General features: G+C 46.1%; 1 protein-coding gene across 1 annotated transcript in view; it reads left to right on the forward strand.

The window, feature by feature from the left end:
• clpb (ClpB family mitochondrial disaggregase) overlaps window positions 1-14,654 on the forward strand; it is a 45,058-nt gene that overhangs the window by 16,045 nt on the left and 14,359 nt on the right. The window contains exons 6-9 of the mRNA XM_080542664.1: window positions 4,402-4,499; window positions 5,959-6,073; window positions 13,315-13,392; window positions 14,150-14,205. Of these exons, the coding sequence (XP_080398790.1) occupies window positions 4,402-4,499; window positions 5,959-6,073; window positions 13,315-13,392; window positions 14,150-14,205 (347 nt within the window). The remainder of the gene's footprint in view (window positions 1-4,401; window positions 4,500-5,958; window positions 6,074-13,314; window positions 13,393-14,149; window positions 14,206-14,654) is intronic.

A 14,654-nucleotide genomic window follows, 5' to 3' on the forward strand; every position in this document is an offset into this window, starting at 1 on the left:
TCTCAACCCCTGTTCGCGGACAAACAAACACCACAGGCTTGTTTATCACTATGAAGTTTCAAACAGCACTATGAAGCTCATAATTATAACAACATAATGGGAGGGACAGCATTGCAATATGTATTACTATTATTTTTTTATAATGATAATCAACTTGTGAACATTTTTCAGATTACAGACATATCTGCCGAAATTGACTTTCTATTTCAATGAAAAACTTTCTAGCATGTGACAAATACACTTGAAACTTTCCATGTTGCATGAAAATGTGTTTTCACCCGACTCATGCTTATTCATGTCAGATTGCGCTAATAATTTCCCCCGCTTCTCTGCGCATAGGAACATTGCATTTTTACAAGTAGTGATGTTGTCATTCTTTTCTTCTTGTTAAGACTAATGTACAAGCGGCGCCGTCCAGAGATCATAGTGTGTCAGTACACAGCTTCTCACTGTAAAGAGTGGGGGGTGATTTGACACAGAGGGCGCACTAATAGTAGGTGAAACAGCGTCACGCTTGAAGTGTTGTGAAGTGTGTGAGAGTTGTGGAAAAGAAAATCATACAGCTGATGATTGCTGGTACAAAGACCAAAGAGATTGCCATAACTGTGGGAAGAAAGGCCACATAGGGCGAATGTGTAAAAGTAAAAAGAACTATAAAAGAGAGGGAAAAGCTGAAAATAAAAGAAGAACATTTAAGAGGCATGATGATGAGAAAAAGAGAAGAGTGCATCGCTTGGAGGCACGTGAGAGACAGAGTGATGAAACTGATACAGATCAGGAAAGGTCATTGAATATGATCACTCAAAGAGAGGAATTAACACACATCTGTGTTACACCAGAGATTGAAGGTAAAAAGGTGGAGATGGAATTAGACACTGGGGTTGCTGTGTCTTTGATTTCAATGGAAAAATATGAAGAGGCTCTGAGACACATCATTCCATTGCAGCCTACAGACATTATATTGAAAACATACACTGGAGAGGCAGTTTCTCCAGAAGGAGTAATTAATGTGAAAGTAAAACTGAACAATCAGTCAGCTGAATTACCATTGTATGTGGTGAGAGGTGATGCCCCACCACTTTTTGGAAGAGAATGGTTGAGGTCAATTAAGTTGAACTGGCAGGAAATAAGGACTGTACAAAAGGTATAAAGCACTATGAAGGGAATTGAAGCAAAAGTGACGCTCAAACCAAATCACACCCAAGTTTTGTCCGCCACGTGTTGTACCCTACGCCATACGACCCAAAGTAGAGGCTGCGCTGACACAGTAAGACTTTGTGGTGATTATAATTCAATCACACTAAATCAAGCCTTATGTGTTTAGCCCAATTCCACGCATTGAAGACCTATTTGCATCTCTAGCTGGAGGCCAGCACTTCAGTAAGCTAAATTTGTCACAAGCCTACTTACAGATGAAAGTGGATGAAACATCTGGTAAACTATTGACGATCTCTACACAGAAAGGACTTTTCTGTTACATCCGTTTACCCTTTGGAATAGCCTCAGATCCAGCCTTGTTCCAGAGAGCTATGGACCAAGTCCTTCTGGGGACTTCCTAACACTCACTGTTACCTTGACGCCTTGACGACATACCGGTAACGGGTCCGGACGATACAGCACACCTGAAAACCCTGGATGCTGTCCTTGGCAGGTTAGAGGACTACGGCCTGCGTGTTAAGCAAGAAAAGTGTGATTTATTATTAAGCTATATTTCAATAATCAATATGATTTTTTGATGATTTTTTGATCACCTGCTATATAAAATCGCAGCCCAGCTTTAATGTCTTAACCGCTATTTAAATTAGTTTTGCCACGCTCTAGTTTTTGGTGAAATTCCGTGTTTGTTTTGAGCACACGTGCGCGTTTCATGTGCGAGCGCGCGGAAAGTCACCACCCCCGCCCCAGCCCCGACTTGGCCTGGAAAAAAAATCTGGCTTTTTTTGCTTCCACCTCTTTCTTTCCCTTTACATTTCTCCCTCATCTCTCATGTCCCCTCAAACAGAAAACAGACAGATTGTGAGAGGGGGGTTGGAGAAAGCGACTGAGTGATCTGAAGTTCTTAGACAAATTCGACTCACCAAATTGAATAACGTTTCTATCAGATGCATTTTTTTTACTTAAAAATTAGCCAAATTTCACAAAACAAAAACATTTATTTCAAAAACAATCACATAAAAAATCGACGGTTGGAACCCAGACAACCAGACCACGGCCAGCCGGCGCCACTATCAGAGCCAATCAGACCAAAATGGTGACATCTCACACGCCCGCATACAAAACATACACATTACCTTACACTCTCTCAGTTGTCTGTCACTACTGAAAGGAGACTCCCTGCTCTCCTCCCTCTCTTCCTCCCCTCCCTCTCTTCCTATCCTCCCCTCTCTTCCTCTCCTCCCTCTCTTCCTCCCCTCCCTCTCTTCCTCCCCTCCCTCTCTTCCTCTCCTCCCCTCTCTTCCTCTCATCCCTCTCTTCCTCTCCTCCCTCTCTTCCTCTCCTCCCTCTCTTCCTCCCCTCCCTCTCTTCCTCTCCTCCCTCTCTTCCTCTCCTCCCTCTCTTCCTCCCCTCCCTCTCTTCCTCTCCTCCCCTCTCTTCCTCTCCTCCCTCTCTCCCTCTCCTCCCCTCTCTTCCTCTCCTCCCCTCTCTTCCTCTCCTCCCCTCTCTTCCTCATCTTCTCATCTTTTCTTTAACTCATGTAATAAACCACGCATTAAGGAAATTAATATCTGTTTGAGCTAAGCAGTTCTGTTTCTGTGTGTGAATTTGTTTGTGTGAGAAGTTGTGTATTTCTGTGAGTGTGTACATTTCCAAGTGTGTTCGAGTGTGTTATTTCCTCTGTGCATGTGCGTCGGTGCGTGATTCTCGTAGGACCAGTTTGCTCTCTTAGCCTTAGCTGGCTTTAGACTCAGGCCTCCATCCATCACAGTCTCCATACCCACCCACCCCCATGCCTTCTCCTGCCCCAGAAGCCTTCACCCTGCCTGGGGATGTTCTCTACCCAGCCCCCAGGCTCCACACTGGGCCCACAAGCCAGGCAGTGAGTGATGATCATGGTCCTAGCAGTAGAGTGGGGGGCTCTCACACACACACATACACACACACACTTCAAAGCCAGCAGGGGCTCTCTCCCACCAGCTGCTGAGAGCGAAATAAGCCTCTAATAGGCATCACTGAAAAAAGTGTCTGTTTGTGAATTTGTTGTGTTCATTTATGTTATATATCTGTGTTATGCTGCAATGAGAGAGTGTGTGTGTCTGTGTCTGTGTCTGTGTGTGTCTGTGTCTGTGTCTGTGCGTGCGTCTGTCTGTCTGTGTCTGTCTGTCTGTTTGTCTTTCTGTGGGCTAGTGGTCATTACGGTTGATCCTTTATAAAGTACTCTGGCCCAGAGGGTTGAGAGGATATTAAACCCCTAAATGATACTATTTATTATGTTGGAAACAGAGGGGGGGGGGCAGAGTATGGGTGTGTGTAGCAGGTGAGTGACGCACTGAGGGTGTGTGTGTGTGTGTGTGTGTGTGTGTGTGTGTGTGCGCGTGTGTGTGTGTGTGTGTGTGTGTGCGTGTGTGTGTGTGTGCGTGCGTGCGTGCGTGTGTGTGTGTGTGCGTGCGTGCGTGCGTGTGTGTGTGTGCGTGTCAGCTGGTTTATTGCTTTTCTCCTTTATGTTTTTTGGTTGTGTATCATAAGCGATTGGTCGGTTTGCGGCCAGGATAACATTTTAGGGTTTTGTCAATAATCACAATGGCGGTGGCAACACTAGGAGCCTACACCGCCATCTATTACACACTCGCACATTCAGGCACACACAACAACCCGTTCTGTACATTCAGTGTCTTCTAGTGGCATTGTTCCAATGACATGGGGTGTCAGGGTGTGGTGGTGGCACATGTGGTGTATGTTTGTGATTCTAAGTTAAACACAGTGCCAGGTCAGGGCAGAAGGCACTGCTAACCATCTCTGCTGACAACTCTACCCCACCCCATATTGCAGTAACACACACAGGCACACCATACTGGCACGTGCTGTGTCATCTGGACGAGCAGCTTCCCCCCCTGCCAGGTTAACTCTTTTATGGGTTTTAGATAATGCCGTCTAGTAAAAAAAAACAGTGCGGTGGAACTTTCTCTTTTAACGTTTTGCTCCTGTGTGTGACACAATGACCCCCCTGGAGTGTGTGGAGGATGTGCAATGAGCTGGTTGTGTGTGTAGGGGTCAATTGTATGCCGTGGGCCATGCATTGCAGATATGACCCCCCCCCCCCCCCCCCCTCCCTGAGCCTCTCTCCTCTCCTACGGAGGAGTCAAAGCCCCCCTGCCTGCCTGCAGTTACCCTCAGTGACCCCTCACCCCTGATCCTTGACCTCTCCCCCCCCCCCTCTCTCTCTCTCTCTCTCCGTCTGTGCAGGTGCCAACCCCCTGCAGACTAACGGCTTGGGACACACGCCCCGAGCCTACGCTAAAGAGGGAGAGCTACACACACTTTTGCAGGAGTGGGAGAGCAAGGTACAGCACAGACATAGTGGTTGTCCCCCCCCCGTGCTAGATTAAAACCCAAAGGGTGTGATAGAGCATTCCAAACCGTGGCTCCCGAACTTTGGAACGCTCTTCCCTCGGAACTTAGAAGCATTTTTTTTTTAAAAACAGCTCAAGACTGTCCTGTACAGACAGGCTTTTGGCTAACCCCAAAAGCCTGTCTTTCTGTGTCCTGTTATTATTTGTTGTACACTAGTTATTTGTTTCTTGTTTTTTATTTTTCACTTGTTTACCTATTTCTTTTAACCTGCTATTACTTTTGCTCTTTAATTATGTTTTTATATTATGTAAAGCACTTTGTGACCGCTGGTCTGTGATAGGTGCTATATAAATACACTTTACTTACTTACTGACTTACATACATGCACATAACCTCAACTAACGCTGCCTGGATGATATAGCCGAGTGGCGACGGAGGGGCTCCAGTTATTCCCAGGTTTCAGGCAAGGTCTACTTCTTCTCTGCATGAATCAGCAGTTTCAGCCAGGAAACATCTGCATGCTCTCACCACCAACTAGGATCCACACAAACAACCGCACACGTCTCCCACTGTGTTAAAGAGCGGAGGGCGTGGGGTGAAAGGTTACTGTGTAGAACCTGCCGTGTAGACGTAGAAGTAGAAGTCCTCTTGGCTTGGTAGAGCCAAAGAGTGTACGCACTACGCACACACACACACACACATACATACAGTACACACACACACACACACACACACACACATACAGTACACACACACACACCTGCTTGACAGCAACCCTGAGTTAAGCAAGATAGAGAGAGAGAATAAACGGCTTTCGCTGCAGGGAAAAGGGCAGGAGATGGAGAGGAGGATGGATGGAGAAAGGAGTGAGAGATGGAGAGGAGGATGGATGGAGAAAGGAGTGAGAGTGGAAGTGGAAAAGATAGAGGAGAGGGAGACCAAAAGCAGATAGCTGTTGGGGTGTGGAGGAGAGGAAATGATCAGGAAAGAGGGAACATTACTGTAGATAACGATGGGGAGAGAGAGAGAGTGAGAGAGAGAGAGAGAGAGAGAGAGGTGATGATGGACGAGCAATAAAGAGCGGCACACTGAGGGAGGAGGAGAGAGGTGTTAGTGGTCTATATAGAAAAGACACGGGGGAGAAGAGGACGTTCCAGTCATTACAGTCTCTCTCTCTGTCTCTCTCTCTCTCTCTCTCTCTGTCTCTCTCTGTCTCTCTCTGTCTCTCTCTCTCTCTCTGACTCTCTGTCTCTGTCTCTCTCTCTCTCTCTCTGTCTGTCTCTCTGTCTCTCTCTCTCTCTCTCTCTCTCTCTCTCTGTCTCTCTGTCTCTCTCTCTCTCTGTCTCTGTCTCTCTCTCTCTCTCTCTCTCTCTCTCTCTCTCTCTCTCTCTCTCTCTCTCTCTCTCTCTCTCTGTGTGTGTCTGTGTGTCTTTCTGTCTGTCTCTGTAGTTCCAGGAGGCTCAGGCGCGTAGGGAGGCGGAGGAGAGGAGGCGCTTCCCTCTGGAGAGGAGGCTGAAGGAGCAGATCATTGGACAGGAGGGAGCCATCAACACTGTGGCCTCAGGTACAGCACACACACTATGCTACACTCACCATACTAAACACACATTCACACACGCTATGCTACACTCACCATATTAAACACACACACACACACACACACACACACACACACACACACACACTATGCTACACTCACCATATTAAACATACACACAGACACACACACACACACACACAGTATACTACACATCCATACACAGCAGACACACTGACATGACACATACACACATACACACAATGCTCCCTCACAAATGCTCTCCTGTCCTTGCTTCCCCTATAGTCCCCTCTCTATTTCACCCTATTATTCTCTCTCTCTCTCTCTCTCTCTGTCTCTCTCTCTCTCTGTCTCTCTCTCTCTGGTGGGCGGCGGGCCCAGACAGGCTGGCGTAGGCTGTAATTGGTTAATTGTGATGAATGAGTTGTCCATCAGGCAGACACAGGTGCTGTGTGAGTGTGCGCGTGCGCGTGTGCGTGCGTGTGTGTGTGTGTGTGTCTGTGTGTGTCTGTGTGTAACAGCTGGAGAGGCCAGGCCTTGAGCCGCCAGCTAACCCGATTATAGAGAGACGTACTCCAGACCTCTCCCTCCCTCCCTCCCTCTCTCCATCTTTCCCTACCCCTCAATCTCCTCCCGTCTCCATCTCAATTTTCCTTCCTCCGACATCCTCCCCCCTTTCTTCGCCCTTCTGTCCATTTCCATTTCTACCTCTCCTTCATCTCTCCGCAGCTCTTCCTCCTCCTCCTCCTCCTCCTCCTGTCCTCTCCTCTCCTCCTCTCATGTCCTGTGTCATTGGCTTCCTGAAGGAAATGAGCTGGGGAAATGATCCTACCTGGGGATTGTGTCCCTTACTTGGTGGTCTGGTGTCGGTTTGAGACGGAGGAGTGTGGAGGAGAGGCGGGAGCGAGAGAGTGGAGGAAGACAGAAGAGAGAGAGAGAGAGAGAGAGAGAGAGAGAGAGAGAGAGAGAGAGAGAGAGAGAGAGAGAGAGAGAGAGAGAGAGAGAGAGAGACAGAGTAAAGCAAGAGATGAGGAAAGATTGATGGAAGATGACTTAGAGCACAATAACATAGAGGGCAGTAAATACTTGATATTAAATTGCAGATCCATGGAGACTGTGTATCAATCAATAGTTCAGAGTGTGTATGTGTGCTCAGTACGGTTTCTGGACCAGAGAGCTGGTGAGTGTGTTTGGTGTCTGTGCTACTAGGGCTGTGCTCCTGTTGACTGATGGAGATAACAATCCTTCTACAACAAAGAAGCAGGAAGAGGGCGTCGGGTTCTCAGCGGGGAGACTACAGAGTTGACACTACGACAGCCCTGCCTATTTTACCTACTAGTAGAGCCGCCTTGGGGGTCAAATAGACCCCCTTTTTAGAATGTAAATCTGCTATTTTACACACAGAGATCACTAGAGGGCGCTTCTTTTTTTAGCATGCCTCCTACACAGAAAAACTGCAAAACAGCTTTCTACTATCTTATCCTGAAGTGATATTGAAAATGTAAGGATACTGGGTGGTAGAACGCACATATCTAGGAAAGGTCATGAAAGGAGGGTCCTGAAATTTGATCGAGTGCAAAGATAGATTTTTTTGTTTACTCACAGGGGTCACCGTGACCCCTCGCGGCTCTTCTAGTGTTAAACTGTATGAGACACGGTGCTGTACACAATTATTGGGACAGTGAAGCGTTTTTGAAGCAACTTTCTTTCGCCTCGATACTCCAAAGAAGTTTCGGCTTTTATTAGAGAGTGTTTTTGTACATATTGGTTTCACCATTTAGGAATGACAACACCTTTTATACATAATCGCCTATTTCAGGACACCAAACGTATTGGGACAGATTAATATAAGGTCCAAATGAAGCACCCGTGTTTAGTATTTGGTCGCAAATCCTTTGCATGCAATTACTGTCTGAGGTCTGTGATCCACTGACACCTTCAGACACTGGGTGTCTTCTCTGGTGATGATCTGCCAGGCCTGTACTGCAGCCATCTTCAGCCTGTTTTTCAGGATCATGTGTATCATTTCAGCCGTAGTTCATAGTTCTAAAAGTAGCATTCTTGAGCAGAATCGGTCCCGACCCATGCCCGCAGCGTGCTGCGTATGTGTGTGTGTGTGTGTGTGTGTGTGGGTTCCATGCGGCCCGATGCCACGGTCACTCTAGCCAAACATGAAACATGAAAGGAGACTGCAGCTTCAAAACTTGTGCTGCTAAAACAGAAATTTGAATTATAGATTAGATTTGTACAAACTGTACATTGACAATCCGGACTCAAAATGAGAGATTAAAAAAGGACAGACCTAGTTGTCGACGATTCTGTAGCTTTTTAAGTCTCTATCTTCAAAAATATGAAATGCATGGTCAGTTGGATCTGAAGATTGACGTGGCCAGTCAATCATTTTCCACTTAACACCAGAACAGCTGTGCCTACCTACTAAAAGAGCCTCTTTAGTTGTAAATTAGCCTGCTTCCTACACAGAAAAACAGCAAAATAGCTTTATATTAGCTTATCCCGATGTGATTTTGAAAATGTAAGGATACTGGGTGGTAGAACGCATATATCGAGGAAAAGTCATGAAAGGAGGGTCCTGAAATTTGATCGAGTGCAAAGATAACACTTTTCTTTACTCACATGGCTGTTCTAGTAGACCCTGAAAAACTCCCTTGTTACTATGACAGTATGTTTGGGGTCATTGTCCTGCTGTATGAAGAAGTGCCATCCAATGAGTTTGCACTTGTACTTGGTCATACAAACTGTTTCTGTACACTTCCAAATTCATTCTCAATGAAGACAAGTGAGCCAGTTCCATTGACAGCAATACACGCCCAAGCCATCTCCCCCTCCACCAATACATGCCCAAGCCATCTCCCCCTCCACCAATACATGCCCAAGCCATCTCCCCCTCCACCAATACATGCCCAAGCCATCTCCCCCTCCACCAATACATGCCCAAGCCATCTCCCCCTCCACCAATTTCCACAGATGAGGCGGTATCCTGAGGCGGTTCCTTTTTTTCCTCCACACTTCCCTCTTGCCATGACTCTGGTACATGTTCGTCTTTGTCTCATCTGTCCAAGTTTCTCTAGAACTCTGCAGGCTCTTTTATGTTCTGCTGGTGAAGTCTTCTGCAGATTCAGTGTTTCCTCCAGGATTTTTCCCATTAGTGGCGGGGTGGTAACTTTTTGCGTGCATAGCGCACAACTTTTTTCCGGGTGCACGCGCATGAAACGCGCACTGGCGCTCAAAACAAAGACGTAATTTCACCAAAAACTAGAGGGTGGCAACATATATTTATTTTTATTTTTATTTTATTTTTTAAATAGCGGTTAAGTCATTAAAGCCAAGTAGGTGATTTTATATAGAAGGTGATCAAATACCAAGATATCCTGAGGCTACAGTTGCAGCAGAACATGCGGAACGCGCATACATACAGCACTGAACATAGGTTACCGTATGATATACATGTGACTGACAGATACGCCCAAGACACTGACACACACACAGAAAGATCATCAGCTCATTGAATATGAAGTACACGAGAGATAATCAGCTCATCCAATATGAAGTACACAAGAATACACATGGAACCGGGAACGCGCATACAGCACTGAGCAACATCCGTAGAATATAAACTTGTGACTGACAGTCACATACACACACACACACACACACACACACACACACACACACAATGGAAGATCATCAGCTCATCAATACGAAGTAGGCCTACATGAGAGTACATGCACAAAACGGACTAACGTTACTCATTAACTGTTTACACAAGTAAAATCACAGTGTGGCAGTCAGATGGAGCATTCGGTAAACGACCAACAGCAAGGTAATGCTATCAGCTGAGTTAAAGAAAACCAACTCTTACCTTTGATGACACCAACATGAGACCTGCTTACCCGTACCTCCGCCGTTCTGTTCGTGGTGATTTTAGAGGCAATAGATTATTTTTGCCCCGCGCATATTGCCCTGTAATTAGAGCATGTGACCACACTTTGTGTCTCTTATTGTCCAAATGTTCCATGAATTTTAGCTGCATGTTTTTCCAGCATGTAAATCCATTGTCAATAACAATTTGACTCTCCTTCTTTTCCCCCTGCCAATACTGTGTCGTTTGTGACATTTACCAACGTTTATGCTATCAATAGTTCGAAGCTAGCATTAGGTGCGAGGCTGCTCGGGAACATTATTTGTTTCACAAAATAGCCTGATTTAGTTGACCATGAACATCAGAGACTAGACTACATTACGAATGTTCATTTAAAATACTCTATAGTGAGCACTGGTATAAGAACATGAACCAGAGAACAGCAGTAAATGCAATAACCCACAATCGTCGCTGATGATGTTACATTTTCGATTAGGATACGCATACGGGATTAAAGGGACGGGCGAAGAGAGAGGGAAGGGATTTCCAGAAATCCAAATGTCCCGCTAAATTCGGACCAATCACAAAACTGTTTTGCAAGCGCGTCGCCGACAAGGTTAATTGCAACATTGTAACATATTGTAACTTACTACACCCTAAATCGGAACGAAATGTAGGTCTGAAAGCGGCCTAAACTAGCTTCAATCTGCTTTTTTTCGGTTTTCCGGTCATAAAGTGGACTGAATCAATTAGTGGCGGAGAAAATGTATTTGTGGCGGCCCGCCACGAATCAATGCATATAGAGGAAACACTGGTGTGGACAAAACACTATAATATGGTGATATTATGTGGTTCTAGCCCAGCGTCTCTCACTGCAACGTCCATATTCCTTGCATTGTCCGAAACAAATATCGCAATAATTTTTTTCATCTCACCAATTTAAATCAAAGTCACATGATATTTGTAGCAATAATTAACTGCATCGTTACATCCCTACAACCCAGTATACAAATCAGTCTGTCTACAGTGTTATCCTCTACAGTGTTATCTGTCTTTGCCATGCATGTCAGTAGAACTTGGTAATGATTATGCTTAATTATTATTATGATTAATTTGCGTTAAAATACAACAAACTCGTTATGGTTTCCTGATTAATCAGGAAACTAGATTTTTAGTTTTGAATCTAGATTTTGACCTGATAGTAATTGTTTGATTTACAATCCAAACTTGCAGAGTATAGAGCAAAAGGAAGAAAACCTTCACTGTCTCAACAATTACCCAGTGCAGTGTATATTCTTATTCCTTTTCTGAGGAAACATCAATGTCCTCAACTGGGAGGGGTGGTCATATTTGTCCTATGTTAAAGTGTGCCTGCTGGAATCTGGTCAGAGCTAACAGCCGGGCCTTGTAGGTAGTCCAGGCTGCTGTAGTTGGAGCACTATCAACGTGTATGCTGGAAGTTGTAGGCAGGGAAAGCTGTCCATTGTGCAGTGATGCCGTCCCCTGGAGACAGTCATTCAAGGAGTGACAAGCTAAAAGTCTGTCAGGATGGACGTTGCACTGTAACGTCAAACGTTTTAGGGAACCCATGATGGAATCCCAGGTCCAGACAGCAGCAGGCGTGGTCATTGTTACACAGGGACCAGTTGCATGCTGGTAACTGCAGCCACAGGCGCCAGGTAGAGAACAGAGCACGCTAGGATGTGTAGAGCGGGGCAGCGGCAGAGGTCCCTGTGTCTGATGTGATGAATGGTTGTTGTTGCTGTGGCAAATTGTCCTGAAAGCAATCTGAGATATCACCACGGCGATAAAGGAACAGCTTATTGATCCCTGAGAAGTAATACAGTGCATATATCAGACAGGCACACACACACGGAGACACGCAGACCCACACACACACACACACACACACGTACAGCTAGGCGATTGAGGGATGATGGCAATGATCAGCACAAAGAGAGAGAGAGAGAGAGAGAGAGAGAGAGAGAGAGAGAGAGAGAGAGAGAGAGAGAGAGAGCAAACAGACACAGAATTACACACACACACACACAGTGACAGCGACAGCTAGAGCTAATGTGTTTTACAAGCACCCAATCGCCTTGAGGGATAACCGAGGGAGACAGAGACAGAGAGAATGGAGAAAGTGACCATGGGAGAAAGAGATGAGAGGGTGAGAAAAGGAGAGTGGGGGAGTTGACTGATAGAGAGAAGGTGGAAGAACGAGGAAAGGTGCAAGACACTTGTGTCCCAAATAGATTTGGACCACACACACCTACACACACACACACACACACACACACTCTTGGGCTCCTCACCATGACTGATGGCCTCCAGATAGAAACACTGAGTAGAGTTTGGCTACACACATGCACACACACACGCACACACGCACACACAGAGAGGGTACATTGATCCTGGTTTAGCTCTCAGGGTTAAAAGTTATTGAAGAGGATGATCCCTGCTCTAATGTTATTAAAGTTCTCTACCCAACCAGACCTGGTCAATAAGTGTGTGTGTGTGTGTGTGTGTGTGTGTGTCTGTGTCTGTGTCTGTGTCTGTGTGTGTGTGTGTGTGTGTGTCTGTGCATGCGTGCGTGTGTGCTCGTGCTCGTTGTTGTAGACTATGTCGTTTGAGGGACATCACTGTGTCCTTCTGCCAAAGTCAGTCTCCGTGGGCTAAGGCACACATGCACATACACACACGGAAGGTTACGCCGTCATTCAGTGAGGCAGTAATGAGACAGACAGGGTCCCGGCGGGGCCATGAACGAGGTGTTTCTCATGTGTGTTCCTCTGTGTCCAGGAGCCTCTACCAGGCGTAAGTGGCCCACACTTTAGTTCTGAATTCACCCCTACACCCTCCCTCGCTTACTGTGCCCCTCCCCCCTTCCTTTTACAGAGCGTGCGTGTGTGGTGTGTGTCTGTGTGTGTGTGTGTGGTTGCTGGGGTGATGGTGGGCTAGGGGCGGCAGCACTCCTCTTAGTGCGAGGCTGTGTGTGTATATGTGTGTGTGTGTATGTGTGTGTATATGTGTGTGGCTCAGATCCATGCTAACCTGATTTAGCCTTGGCCGCGCCAGGGAGGCTAACACAATTACCGCTGGCTAATGGCCCTACTGACTGAGAGAGAGGAGGAGGAGAGGAGATGGGAGGGGGAGGGGGAGGAGGAGGAGGGGGGGTAGAGCTAGAGGTCTCTCCTGTTCTTTCTCTTTTCTCTCTCTCTCTCTCCTTTCCTCTCCTTGCCTCGGACCACGCTCTCCTCCTTCCCCTGCCTCCTTTATCATCCTTTCTCTGCTAACCATCTCACTGTCCTCCCCCTCCTCCCCTCTCTCTGTCTCTGTCTTACTCTTTAACTCTTTATCTCTGCAGCCCTCAGGAGGAAGGAGAACGGCTGGTACGATGAAGAACACCCCCTCGTCTTCCTCTTCCTCGGCTCCTCTGGGATCGGTAAACTCCTCCTCCCTTCATCCCTCTCTCCATCCCTCACTCCTCTGGTTTGTGCCAGTCGGTTGCCGTGGTAATATCACGCCCTGTGTTCAGACCCTACGGACGCTAGCCCTCCTTAATACAGGACAGGCGGTTAGACCGAGCCCAATCCGTTACCAGACCACTCCCCGAATGAAATGTCTTCATTAACCATGTAAAGAATGAAATATGGATGGAGCTGAAAGGTAGAGAGAGATGAGAGATAGATGGACGGGGTACGACCGTGTTCATATTCTCGCCGCCTGCAGCGACAGACACCGGCCGGAAGACATGAATATTTAACACAGCGGAAAGTCCTCTTGTTCTCTGGCTGGAGATATTACACACACACACACACACACACACACACACCACCACACAACCACACAACCACACACCCTATCTCCATATGCATATTATATACACACACCATCCATATTGCATAAACAATTATAAGATGAATAGTTTACTGCCAAACATTATTTCTGCCAGAGAGAGAGAGAGAGATGATTGGAGGCTCTGAGAAAAAAGAGAGGGAGAAGATTTATGGCTTGGCCAGAAATATAATCTAGTCCATCCAAAGCGTGCTGCGACTCTTCTGAAGCCTTAGACAGAGGAAAGCAGGTCTGATCCACCTATCAGATCACAGAGAAGCCCTTACTGATCTATCAGTCATCACTCCCCGAGACTCGAACTAACAACTATGCTGTTTTCTGATCGGCCAATCTTCTCCACACAGGAAAAACTGAGCTGGCCAAGCAGGTGGCTCGCTACATGCACAAGGACATCAAAAGGGTATGTGTGTGTTCCAGTTGTATACACGTACACACACAGGGCTCCAAGTTGCTACTGCTAAAAACTTCACCACAAAGTTGATATGGTTGGGTATTTATTTTTGGATTTGATTGATTTGATGTTGGTGTTTTCCTTCAGCAGTCTATCAAGCTATGGACATTCAATATATATAGTTATTTGCTATTGCTATTCAATACTACGATATATTATGTATCAATATTGCTTTAATCATAGGCCTACCTCTAATCTATATACAGTATATATATTTATGTATTTATGTTTAGGGGAGACTGGGGTGACTAGTGCCAGTTTTTACTTGAGGCATTTTAAGTGAGGGCATGACAGTATGTCTCCAACTAAAATAGGTAGGCTACACATATCTCAGGATGTGCTGCATCCCTGGGAATAATCACTGTGGATCTAAAATAAATAGTTTTCAAAATATGACT

Source organism: Nansenia antarctica (genome assembly GCF_963989245.1).
Source record: "Nansenia antarctica genome assembly, chromosome: 12".
NCBI lineage: Eukaryota > Metazoa > Chordata > Actinopteri > Argentiniformes > Microstomatidae > Nansenia > Nansenia antarctica.